Consider the following 12,461-nt stretch of genomic DNA (forward strand, 5'->3'; position numbering starts at 1 on the left):
TTCACTGCCACTCCGAACAATCATCAAACATTGCAATGTTTTGACGTTACATGGTTTAAAAACATCCTGAATTTTTTTATGTGCTCAAGAAAGCATGACCTTTAAGAAGCTGTCAAGATGTTTTTACATCATGCACTAAGGCCACCGGGTGACTAAAGTAAATGTTTGTTTTTTCTGTGATTTTCATCGATCATGTGTTGCAATACCCTGCTAATATTGAATTCACCTTTTTCTTGCGCGGTGCGCCTCGAGTACGGAGATGTTTTATTTCAGGTGATTTTTCAAAACACATCCAAAAAGACACGGCCTCCTCTTTACACTCCACACGTCACACAATGCACAAATAAACTTCCATACGCCCTTTGCGTCCTTTGCCCGGTAGTGTCAGTGTTTTCTCTAAAAGGGCTGAAAGGGAAGACTTTTGAGTAGGGGAGGGCAGCGGGAGATTGAAAGGGAGAGGAGGGAGGGGCTTTTTTGTCACCATACTTTCCTTAGCACGAAGCTAAACGTTTAAGTGATGATTGATCGTTTCGTTCATCTATAATTAACTTGTGCTGGCTCTAATCCTCCAGAAATGTAATTTCGCTTTCAAAATGCTCGATTCCGACAGAATTTCGAATTCATCCGCTTGATATGAGAAAACTTTATCCCCGAAGAAGCCTAGCGAAAGTAAACTTATCAAAGCGTCGCGGTTAAAACCTCTCAAAGAGAGCAGATGCAGAAAATTAAATCTCTCAAACGTTGCCCTAAGCCCTAAGGCAGTCTCATATAAGTAGACATGACAATAAAACGTTTTATGTCTCTCAACGATTACTCTAGCCTGCAAACGCAGACGTATTTCCGGCTGTCGCTTCTCGCCGCCGAAAAATAAGAGAGAAGCGACAACCGGAAATACGTCTGCGTTCGCAGGCTACAATTGCACGAATTTCCACTATCAATAATACCATTACTTTGTCACTCCCTGTATCAGCAACAACAATATCACCGTTACTGGATACAGATAAACCTTCAGTTTTCTAAAACTGGTTATCAAGGCTGCATGCCTTTTTCTTTGAACTTGGTAAGAGACCGGGGGGGGGGGTACTCCCTTTTATGGGCTATATAGGTATGTGCGGCGCCAAAGGGTATGGTTTTTCGGCTGTTTTGGTCATAAATAGGGTATCGCTTTTAGCCATTTTGCCACCATTTTGGTAATAAATAGGGTATAGATTTTAGCACTCTAGTCATGGGTTCGATTTTTTTTAGAAGAAGCTACTTCAGGTCATAAATAGGGTAGGGAAAATCGCAGATTTTAGTCATAAATAGGGTAAGGGTTTTAAGAAGCGGGCCGCACATCCCTACCCAATTTTTTTTGGAGTACCCCCCTGGGGTAAGAGACTTCGCACCACGTGCAGTCAATTCTCTCGTAAGCGACCACCCTGGGTGCACGACAAAGTGGTCGCTTACGGGAAAGATCAACAAAATGAGCCTAATGCTGGACTGAAAAATCAATTACCTAAAAATATTACTGTAGCAGCAAACGTTAGGCAAATAGAAACTAATTTATTTGATTTTTTTACATCTATTCATTCTTCTAACGAAACTTTGTGTAACATTTTGGAACAGATCACTGTAACAATTCCCATTTACCTACAGATCTAATTATAGTAATCTTCTCTGTCTGTAAACTGTCAGTTTTCCGGGGTAGCGTCATTAAAAATTGAACTTTTGTTGCTTCTGAGTAATTATTTACTCAGATATGTTGGGTGGTCGCTTACCGGAAACAGAAAACAAAAGAATATGTCAAATTTCTGGCATAAAAAGTGGTCGCGGTCCCTTAGAAATTTGAGTGGTGGCCAAAACAGCTGCCTTGATTGCACAGCTTTTGTCTTAAATGTCTGAACGGGATTCATCGAGCGAGTCCACGTCGAGATGTCATATCATGTCCAGAATGTCGCAAGGAAATTAGGATCTCAGGAAGTACTTGCAAGTAGATTTGTAACATACCAAACATACCATGTACTAAGGTGTAAATAAAAGAGAAGTTTTGTTCTTGAATGTGTGGGGCGTGTAATTATGTTTGATGATTGTCCCGAGTGGGAATGAAACTTTTACTATGAGAGAGCTCTTGAAACAGTATTTAACTGAGAAACAAAACGGTTGTTTACGAAGTGGTCGCTTCCGGGAGGTGGTCGCTTACGAGAAGTGGTCGCTTTGAGAGAGTTGACTGTATCACATGTACAACTACATGTAAGCGTCACCAAGCCCGGGAAAACACGTGCATGATAATCACGATTGCTTCAGGTTGGTTTTTGCTTTTCAGTGGCTGAGAAAGTGGCCAATCACAGAGCGTTGTTAATTCTCTATCAAGCAAAACCAACGCAAAACACGAAATTACTTTCAAACTGAATTGAAACGGCTTTATATATCAAAAGGTATCCTGTAGGGTGTTTGCTTAAGCGGGGGCCGATGTACAGGCTCAAGTTGAGACAACGTTCGGTCCTCTCAAATACTGATTCATCTCAATTCTCTAGTTATTCTTAAATCTTGACACGCAGCGAGAGATTTCGAGAGGGGACTGGGGACAAGTCACTCCTGTCGGCATATTCGGCATATGAGGACAAACCTGTTTACACCTGCTCTACATTAAACTGGCAATAAAGTGCAAACGAGCTCGCTTTATTGGATTAATAGAAGGATGAATTTGTCTTCTATACTTTGATGCTTTTACCTTTTAAACCATTGAAAGGAATAATCCGCCGCACGCGAAAAAATTTCGATCTTTGTATTATCGGTGGATAGCTTTCTTGAACCTGAGCTGAGTCAGCCGCTAATTTGTAGTACTTTTTTTTTACGATATTTCTACTCGTTTGGTCGTGTAATCCCGCTTGTTAGTAATTCGGCCTAATTTCGCTTCCTTAATAACGTTAGCGGCACAACATATTTATGTTTGCTAATCTTGTTCCGTTTCTGACAGGAAAAGATCTAGCCGAAAATACATAAATATTTAATTCCACATAAAATATGCAGCTTTTTTTGGCTACCTGGATGACAAATGTTTTAGTCAAGGTCATTTGATGAATTTCTCCTGACGAAACACATTTTTATTGTTAAACTCAGTGGGTGATGTATGTAAATCAAGTAGTCAATCGCTAAAAACTCTAATTAAAGATTTGTGTTCTCAAAATGTTGGGACAAATCAACGACCAAATACGCTCTGGGTAAAGAAATCGATTCTTTACATAAAAGTCATTTACGATCTCCTTTTAGTTCCGACAATGGACCTGCTCTGCCGACACTTTTGCCTAATTATGGATGCAAATTTTAGTTCGTCTTTTTGAAATATAAATAAATTTATCATTCGGCCTTTGTGACAAAAAGATTGCTCTGGTTCAATTTTAGTTTTGATAATTTCCTCTGCAAGAGCAATTCGAAAGGTGATTATTTTTTTTAGCAGCAGAAGTACGAATGGATTCCAGGATTCCAAATGGTATGATCTTTATTCTTTCAGACAAATGCAAAATACTGTCTAGTTATTACCTTCAGTCTGTTCAGAGTGAAGTATTGTTAAATATATATTTTTGGATTATTGCTGTATTTTTGCCATCGAGTGACGACCAAGTCGAATTAAAGTAATTAAGAAGGCAAGACCAATTGCACGCTGAACAAGCTCGCTATGATACGATCCTGAATAAGAGTTTTATCTTTCATTTCTATTTTGTTCCTGAATTAACAGAATCATGCAAACATAATTGTAATACATGAGGACTAACTCGAATTGTGAAATTGTTAAAGTGTTACTGAATATTCAAGTTACATCCCCAGCATATTCAGGATTTATTTTCAGATATAATCGTTAAAAAAAAAAGCACAAAATTAGAAAAATCTATCAATTCTGGAGCGGCACGCAAGCGGGTATAATTCTGACCGAGAATCGAAACGTTAAAATTGGTAACGTGTTTTAAAATGGTAGATTGCACGGGTTGGAGCTCGCTTGCTATCGTCCACAAAGCATGAGTCTGGGTACTGTGCTGTTTCTGTATATTTGTTTGTTTGTTTGTTTTTCATCGTAAATAACGCGCTATGTCAAAACCAAATTGGCTTAATTGGCACTTTTGAATACCATTCACATCCAGTTATGAATTGTGACAGTGTAATACAGTTTTTATCTTACGGCACAGATGTGTCATTCTGAAGGCCGTCAATAGATGGCTTTGTTGTGTTCCCATAGAAAAAACTCAGTAAGTTAGTCGGGATAGAGAAATACAAAAGACAGTGCAAATTCTACAAACTCTCGTTTCCGAAAGGAAACATAAGGAGATAAAGGAGATTCATTGGAGTAGGTTCGATGACAAGCATCCTGCTAGCATCCGCATAAGTGTCTCCCATTTGACCGCTCTGAAAGAAAATAGCAGACGCCTGCGCACAACATAACGCACTGCATGCTGATATGAGCTGCGTCGAAGCTAATTTTTCTTTCACACAGGACGCCCAGCCAACACAGAAGATCAGCTCCGACGTCGTAGGAGCAGCGGCGGTGCAAACCCTGTCGGTAAGTTGGGTAAACTGTGCAGTGTAGAAATTCCATTATCAGTGCTAGTCCATCAATGGCACTCAAAGACATGAATCCTCCTATCACGGCAAAGGGCAGAAAATTTTGTTTTAATACTCTCTTCCTAGGAAATACGAACAGACGTCTCTCCGCAGGAAGCCGAACAACTCACGAAGATCAAAGACGCCCGTCGGTAGTTAGTCGAACTCACGAGGAACAGCGGCGTCCTTCGGCAGTAAGTTACGAAGAACAACACGCAAGGCGAAGATCTGAAGGTACGTGATATGAGCATGCGCCATCTAAGTCGGCCTGGGAATGAGCAGATTATCCAAACATGACACGTTTAAACCCTCGTTCCCAGTGCCTACGATTTTTGTGTGTCAATAGTAATAAAAAACACGAGAGTGGTTTGGAACTCCATCCATTCCTTGCATGAGACCCTCACACACGCCAGACTGTCAAGCGTGACCATTCAAAGGAAAGCTATTGCACGAGTAGTTTTTTTTTTTAAAGTACTTTTGTTTACGCTGTCAAATCCTAAAATGTAAACATTCAAAAGAAAACTGCTCAACAGAAGAAGCTGCACACAGTCCTGAGTCTGTAGATGACATCACAAAGCGTAACTACTGAAAGGATGGTTGATCCTGCACCCCTTAGTGTGACCATTTAAGTGAAGTTATTGAGAAGTACTTTGGTGTGGTACAATATTTGTCTAGTTAGAAGATTAATAGTTATTATAAGTACTCGCCAGTGATGTAGTTTCAATTAGTATACAACAAGTCATGGATAGTGTGCTTCTCGCACTCTGATTGGCTACTCAAACCCGAATCAGTACTTAGCAATAATTCTGCGAGCGCGTGTTGACCTTAAGATGATAAATGGCCACCAGAGGCGTATAGCGCTGTGCCGGCCTATAATCATCCCATACCCAACGAGCGCAACTGGAATAAAACCTCTATTTCCTTTTCACTTTCAGTAATTGCCCTAGATTTCAATACGAATCAACAAGTGTTTCGAAATTGATTTAACTATAAAAGTTAACGCTAAAAGAGAACGACGTTTCGACCGTCCGACGGTCATTTTCAAGTTCAAGATGAGAAGTAAAATATGTTCTTATATACAATTGTGAAAAAACTAATGAGATACTGACTTAAAAAGCTCTAAGATATTCACATCTTAACAATATAAAAATAAAAGCGTGAATGATAAATACAAAGGAACGCTAAAAACGATAAAAGGTATTTAAAAGGTATTTAAAAGTGAAATAATTAAACAAATAACTTCGCGGAAGGAAATCATCAATCAGTGACGAATCAAAATTTATACCCATCAGCCTTGAAAGACCAAAAACAAAGGGAAGGCCTCCGAAGCATTACCACCCATTGCTTCAAAAGGAGAAGGAACTGTCCTCCATCGTGAAAAGAATCCTACCCAAACCCGTTGCCGACTCACTGATCCAAAAGGGCTCTAGGCTCGCACACCTGTATGGATTACCGAAGACCCATAAGAAGAAACTACCGGTGCGTCCAATCCTGTCAGCGACAGGAACCTACAACTATAAACTTGCTAAGTGGCTGGATCAAAAGTTAAAACCTTTGTCCGTCAATAACCACACCGTTAATGACATCTTCTCGTTTGCTGATGATCTATGGGACGAAAATCGACGAACACGATATTTTAGTGTCATACGATGTTTCATCTCTTTTCACAAACGTGCCAGTGGATGAAACAATTGAAATCCTAGCGGAGAAAGCTTTTAAAGACGATTGGTTCAACAAGGAATACGACCTTAACAGCACAAAAACCAACCTTATAGAGTTGTTAGAGGTTGCTACAAAAAATCAGCTTTTTCAATTTGAAGGAAATCTGTACGAACAAGTGGACGGAGTTGCTATGGGCTCTCCACTTGGGCCACTCATGGCAAATACATTTATGTGCAATATCGAAGAACAATTGACAAACCAAAACAAGACGCCCGCTTTCTATAAACGCTATGTCGATGACACCCTCAGCAAAATGCCCGATGTTTCATCTGCCTCTGAATTCTTGTCGACACTGAATGAAATCCACCCCTCAGTCAGTTTCACAATGGAACTCGAAGACAACGGCAAACTTCCCTTTCTTGGAATGGTGATTATCAGAAATGGCCCCCGACTAGACACGAAGGTCCACAAGAAACCAACCGATACCGGGCTTTTACTGCACTACCAAAGCCATGTTGACATGAAATACAAACATTCTCTGCTGAAAACAATGTTAAACCGGGCGTTCAAACTCTCTTCGAATTGGCATTTTTTCCATCAGGAACGTGAACGTCTTAAACGGATTTTTTCTCGCTTGCATTATCCTGAAACCGTCGTAGAGAACACCATCACACATTTCATTGAAACGAAAGTTACTGAGAATGCATGTCCTAAACAACGGGTATCCGACGAACGAGCTCTCGTCAGAATCGTCCTACCGTTCAAAGACCAGAAATCAGCGAACGCGGTAAGACACCAACTTAGTGATCTCAGCCGAAAGATCGATGCTGATGTCCATCCTGTCTACACAAGTTAGAAGATTAAGAGCAAAATCAAACCAAAGGAACATAAACCTCCAATTGTGAATCAACAAAACGTTTATTATTTCAAATGTGGTCTGTGCGATGCAGACTATATTGGTCGACACTTACATCAACGTGTGGAGGAACACAAACGATCAGCAATTGGCAATCACGTAAAGGACGAGCATGGACAGGATCCAGAGACCATTAAAAGCAACTTCAAAACCTGAAAAAGTGTCAGAACAAACTCGACTGCTTGATCTTCGAGATGTGGTTATTCGCGACCTAAAACCGAAACTGAACAAACAATGCGACTCGATCCGTGCGAAGTTATTTGTTTAATTATTTCACTTTTAAATACCTTTTAAATACCGTTTATCGTTTTTAGCGTTCCTTTGTATTTATCATTCAAGCTATTATTTTTGTATTGTTTAGATGTGAATATCTTAGAGCTTTTCAAGTCAGTATCTCATTAGTTTTTTCACAATTGTAAGCACATATTTTACTTCTCATTTTGAACTTGAAAATGACCGTCGGACGGTCGAAACGTGGTCGTTCTCTTTTAGCGTTAACTTTTATAGTTAAATAATAATTATAATAATAATAATAATAATAATAATACTAATAATAATAATAATAATAATAATAATAATAATACTAATAATAATAATAACAATAATAATAATAATAATAATAATAATAATAATAATAATAATAATAACAATCTTTATACAGGGAGCCCACATCACGAAAGTGATATTCAGTGGGGCCTAATCATAGTTTGGTAGTTTGCATTTGGTATACATGTATACAAAGAGCTCAGTTTATGCATTGATTATTTGTCCTCAAAGTTTGCTATTTTTTAGCCAAGGCGATTTTAGACACTTAGTTAATCATGAGACTGAATTCTGCACTTTTTGTTTAAATTTTGTTGTTGTTGTTTTTTTTCTTTTCCCAAAATTCTTATTTTCGTATAACGAGTTCACAAACATATAATGAAATGAAAGAAGACCTCAAAAGAAACTCAACGCGGTGCTCGTAAACTCTTGAGCCCAGCCTGTGTGTACACTGATATCGGCGAACAGATTTATCTTTTTCTTTTTGACAAATGCGTGGAACTAAATGACATGGTGCTCGAAATAAAATGCAAAAAAAAACCCCGAAATATTGAAATTAAGACAAATGGTTATAAAGTCTTACCTGCTTTCTACTAATTTGAACTAATGGGTTTAAATAAACACTCCGTTAACATTCCAATAAAATGAAATGTTCCAAAAATAATATATCCGCCGTCTTACTTTATGCTGATTATATTGCAGAATACGATTGATTAAATCAAATGTCAAAATAGCGGTAGGATATGTAAAGAGGGCTAAAAACTCGCATATTTAATATCTATGCGTCGCCTTTCGGCGCCAGTGTTTGGCTTCTCTCGCAAACACATCTGGTTATGTCGGCGAAACCTTCAACAGATAGTGAAAAACCAAAACATTCTCGGGTACTGCCCGAGCAACATCGTGATCAAATTAGCTCGGGAAGATCGAAAAGGAAAGACAGAACGGAAAAACAGCCCAGAGATGGAAGTAAGTTTCCACCTATGTTGGAAAATTGGTTGTAACTTTCTTTGATTTGTATTCACAAGGCCGAATGCTTCAAAGCGATTCCTTTGCCAGTTTTATTGTACTAAAGGACACAATATTATTTTGATCTTATGATCAGTTGGTCAGAAGCCGAAACTGAGACAAAACTAAAGAGACGTTTACATTTATTTCCGAATAATATTGATTATTGAACATCACAAGAAAGGGAACAAATCCAGATCTATTTCATGAGCGCTTATGAAAAATAATATGCTATTAAAATTTTACAAGTTTGACTTTCTATTGTCCAGCTAGCTAGAAAAGAATATGATTTTAGTAAACCATAGAAATGAAGAATTTTAAAATTATATCTTTTTATCACCACTCTTTATATTTTTTGTTTTATTTCAAAATTAATAAATCAACTTTTTCGAAATTTCATGAAAGCTCACAGCTGTTTATTATGCTAGATACAACCAGTTAATTTCATTCTTATTATGTTTTTTAATCCCCAAACGAAAAATCGCAACTCAATTCAATGTTTTCCTTTCAAATTATGGAAGTTAATGTCCGAAAGCTTTTTTTAAAAAAGTGCAATTTAAAATATCTTACAGAAATAAAATAACGCACTAATTTTTTAACACAATAGCGAGTAAATGAAACAGTTGTTCTCTTAAAAATTGACGGCTAGAATATTTCTTGGAAAAATTTGCATATTTTGTGAAGAGAGGATGTCAGATCGTAATTATTGTTAGTGCAGTCAGTGTTGGCTTAGCTCGATGGTCTTCAATAAATTATTTGGTCTGATATCTCTTCGTAAAAAAGCCAGGAATTTGGTCAATTAAACTTACGTAAACGGCGCTTTTTTAGTTAATTGCCAGATACACAAGATGCCCTTTAAACAGTTATCACCATATTCTCAGTTTTATTTTTTGCGAATTTACCTGTTATTTTTTCTTTTTTTTTTCCTTTCTTTGATGAGCTTACACCAACAAGAGTTGTTGTGATTATGTTGTGTTAAAAGTCTTCTTCCGCTTAATTTCCGCGACCACTTTGCTTCAACCTTCTCGCGTTCGATAACAAAAAACTAATCCCAGAAAGCTTGTTAGGGTGGGGTTTCTTAGATTTTTTAAATAATCTGTTTTACCTGTATTGATAAAAAAAAACATAATGGACAAACACAAAACGCGCAACTGTAAAAATTTCTGTCAAAAGTGGACTTGTGACCCGTGTTACAAGACAGTGTTGTGTTTCTCGCAAGTCACGCCGGGTATTTTACCGGCGTCCTGCTACGTCACCGCTCATGCGCGTCAAATATGCCTCAAGTAACTAAGGAATGCTCTAGCAGCTAAAGGACGACTTTCCATGGGCTCCTCTCAAAACGAGGCCTAAAGGAAATTGGATAAACAAATTTATTCATTTGTTTTGTTTGTGTCCTTTGGAGCTCGATATCAAGTTGAATTTGAGTATTTTAAAAGGAGGCTACTGAGAGTCGAAAGTTAAGTTGCCTTGCTTTGTGACGTTCTGCCGATTAGTTGAAAGGATTTATGCCACATTCGCAACTAGTTAGAAGTCAAATCAAAACCCAGCGTCACTTGCTCGCACGCGTTTTTCCATGCTTCACTATCCGGATGGAATTGAAATTTGCGAATGGTAGTCTTTGAGGAGAAAGAAAAATATTGGAGTACCCGGAGGAAAATCTCTCGCATCAAGGACTTTAACCTATGAAAAACTCAACCGAGGAACCGATTGGATACGTTTAAAGCTAATATGCATGCCTTAAAATATCACGTATCAGAACCTGCTTCGTTGCTACGCAACACAACTGTGAGAGTTGCCAAACCTTAGTGTATAATTATGGTTTATCACACCTGCCTTGTGTCAGGTGATTCCCATTCAATCAAACCCTAGCACAAAATATAGTACTTTTAATAACTCTGAAGTCTACTTGTAAACAAAAAACGATTGAATTTAAATGTATAATCTTACAAAGTGTATACCCTTAACTTTTTCACATTAACAACCAACAAAAGATCTGTCCATTAGGAAATCCGAAAAATTGTGAGTTCTGTCAAAGTGGGGCTGTTTTTTGTTTCAAACTTTATGAGTTGTTTTGTACTTAGAGTCAACGTCTAGACGTCAAATGACATTCCTGGGTCAATTAAGCGCGGGAACTATTGTTTTTATGTCAGTTTGCTAACAAAGCCCTAAATGAGGTAAGCCCCTACGCTTTCAACGCCACCAGGAACAAACTTACTGACAAAACTGAAAGTCATGTTTTAAAAACTTGCACAAATAATTCCAAGAGCTCGTTAAAACAGAGTTAGTGCGTCAGTTTTATATCAATAGTGTATCATAGAATGTGTAAAGTTTCGTTGAAACTGAGCTGAAAAGTGCAAAACTTGCTCAGCTTAAAAAGGAACTAAAAGATGTTTAAGGAAAACTCAATATTCTGAGGTAGGTTTATAAGGCATTTTGAATTATTAATATTTTGCAACCAAATATAGAATATTTCCGTGCAGTACCTGAATTTTATCAGATCTCAATTATTTTGCGTAGTTATTTCGGATAACAATGCAGACCTCTTTCTTTGAGTAAAAGTTTTTGAGTACTGTATCTGTGTCGATATCTTATAAAAAACTAGAATAGATGGCGGAGATAGTTATAAGGTAGATATGATGTACAACTGACTAGCTTCGAATTCAGTAGTAAAAATTTATGCTGTATGGTTATGGAAGAACCCTGTTTGAAGCAACGATCCGTTGTAGTCTCCCGTATAAAATGCATAATATATTTCCACAACATTATCTCATAGTTAAACCAAGCTCTTATTATCAGAACGTTGAGGTACATTAATGAGTTTTTTCTTAATTTATTTAAGTGAAAGATTTGAAAGATCATATATTTTACTGAATATTCATACATTTCACTTTCATTTGTTTTTCCCAGCCGCCGCTTGGCTTAATATTAATTCTGTAGACTACAGAGGTCATGGGTTTGAATCCTGTTCAAGCCTTCATTATTTTTTGAGGCCGCTTTCGTTTGAATTTGAAGGTCTTTTATCTGATTGATTTTTCTGTTTATGCTGGTGTTAATTTAATGTGTTTTATTTTCAAATTGTTGAGGAGAACTATTTAGTTTTTCTGCTGTTTAAAATTATGATAATTACGAGAAAAACACTAGCTTTAGTAGCTGGCCTCACCAAGACTTGAATTTCAGTCTCGAAATTAGCCATCGTGTTTGCTAGGAAGCATTTAATAGTCTCGTCCTGATACTCTAAAAATGGAAAACAACACTCAAAACTTTATACAACTAAAATTCTTCTGTGGTGTTTATTCTAAAAAGCGTTAGTTTTGCCGACTTTAGAATCATAAGAAATAGGGTAAACAAACACAGGCCAGTAGATCTCGACGTTTTTATTGCCAGATTTTTTTATGGCGACATGCAAATCTTGCGCTCGTACCTGGCTACTTAGCCTAGCTCACCTATTAAAAGCTATTAGAACTCACAAGCGTAGAATATAGGCGTCAGTAATATGTGCTATTTTTACATGTGTCTATTTTGTCGGAGTATCCCTCCCCACTGAAGACAAACAGAATGTTTAATTTTTAGTGTTATTTTAGTCATCGACCTAAAACCCAGTACACATTTGGTTTTATCCTCATACATTTGGTTTCATGTAATTAGTTTTTTATTTACATTTTCGAAGTATGGCTTCTATTGTTGCTGATAATCGTGGAAATTTACTCGTTAATTATTAACAAAGTTTGTCCATCTTTAAATGATTGGAGGAATACCATTTTAT

General features: G+C 37.4%; 2 protein-coding genes and 1 pseudogene across 5 annotated transcripts in view; 2 read left to right on the forward strand and 1 right to left on the reverse strand.

Annotated features, from left to right (window-relative positions):
• LOC146466827 (E3 ubiquitin-protein ligase TRIM71-like) overlaps window positions 1-12,461 on the reverse strand; it is a 216,952-nt gene that overhangs the window by 189,388 nt on the left and 15,103 nt on the right. The window lies entirely within an intron of this gene.
• The window catches only part of LOC146466843 (intraflagellar transport protein 22 homolog), an 82,686-nt gene that overhangs the window by 60,217 nt on the left and 10,008 nt on the right, over window positions 1-12,461 (forward strand). Inside the window, exons 2-3 of one of the 2 annotated variants that reach the window (XM_085126822.1) lie at window positions 4,466-4,531; window positions 4,660-4,806. In XM_085126822.1, coding sequence (XP_084982948.1) covers window positions 4,466-4,531; window positions 4,660-4,806 — 213 coding nt within the window. Of the gene's footprint in view, window positions 1-4,465; window positions 4,532-4,659; window positions 4,807-8,502; window positions 8,660-12,461 lie in introns of those variants that run through there. The other variant, XM_085126823.1, reaches the window with a different exon arrangement.
• LOC146466849 (uncharacterized) lies at window positions 5,403-7,418 on the forward strand (annotated as a pseudogene).

The sequence above is a fragment of the Pavona decussata genome, unplaced genomic scaffold (assembly GCF_977016875.1).
Source record: "Pavona decussata unplaced genomic scaffold, jaPavDecu1.1 SCAFFOLD_140, whole genome shotgun sequence".
NCBI lineage: Eukaryota > Metazoa > Cnidaria > Anthozoa > Scleractinia > Agariciidae > Pavona > Pavona decussata.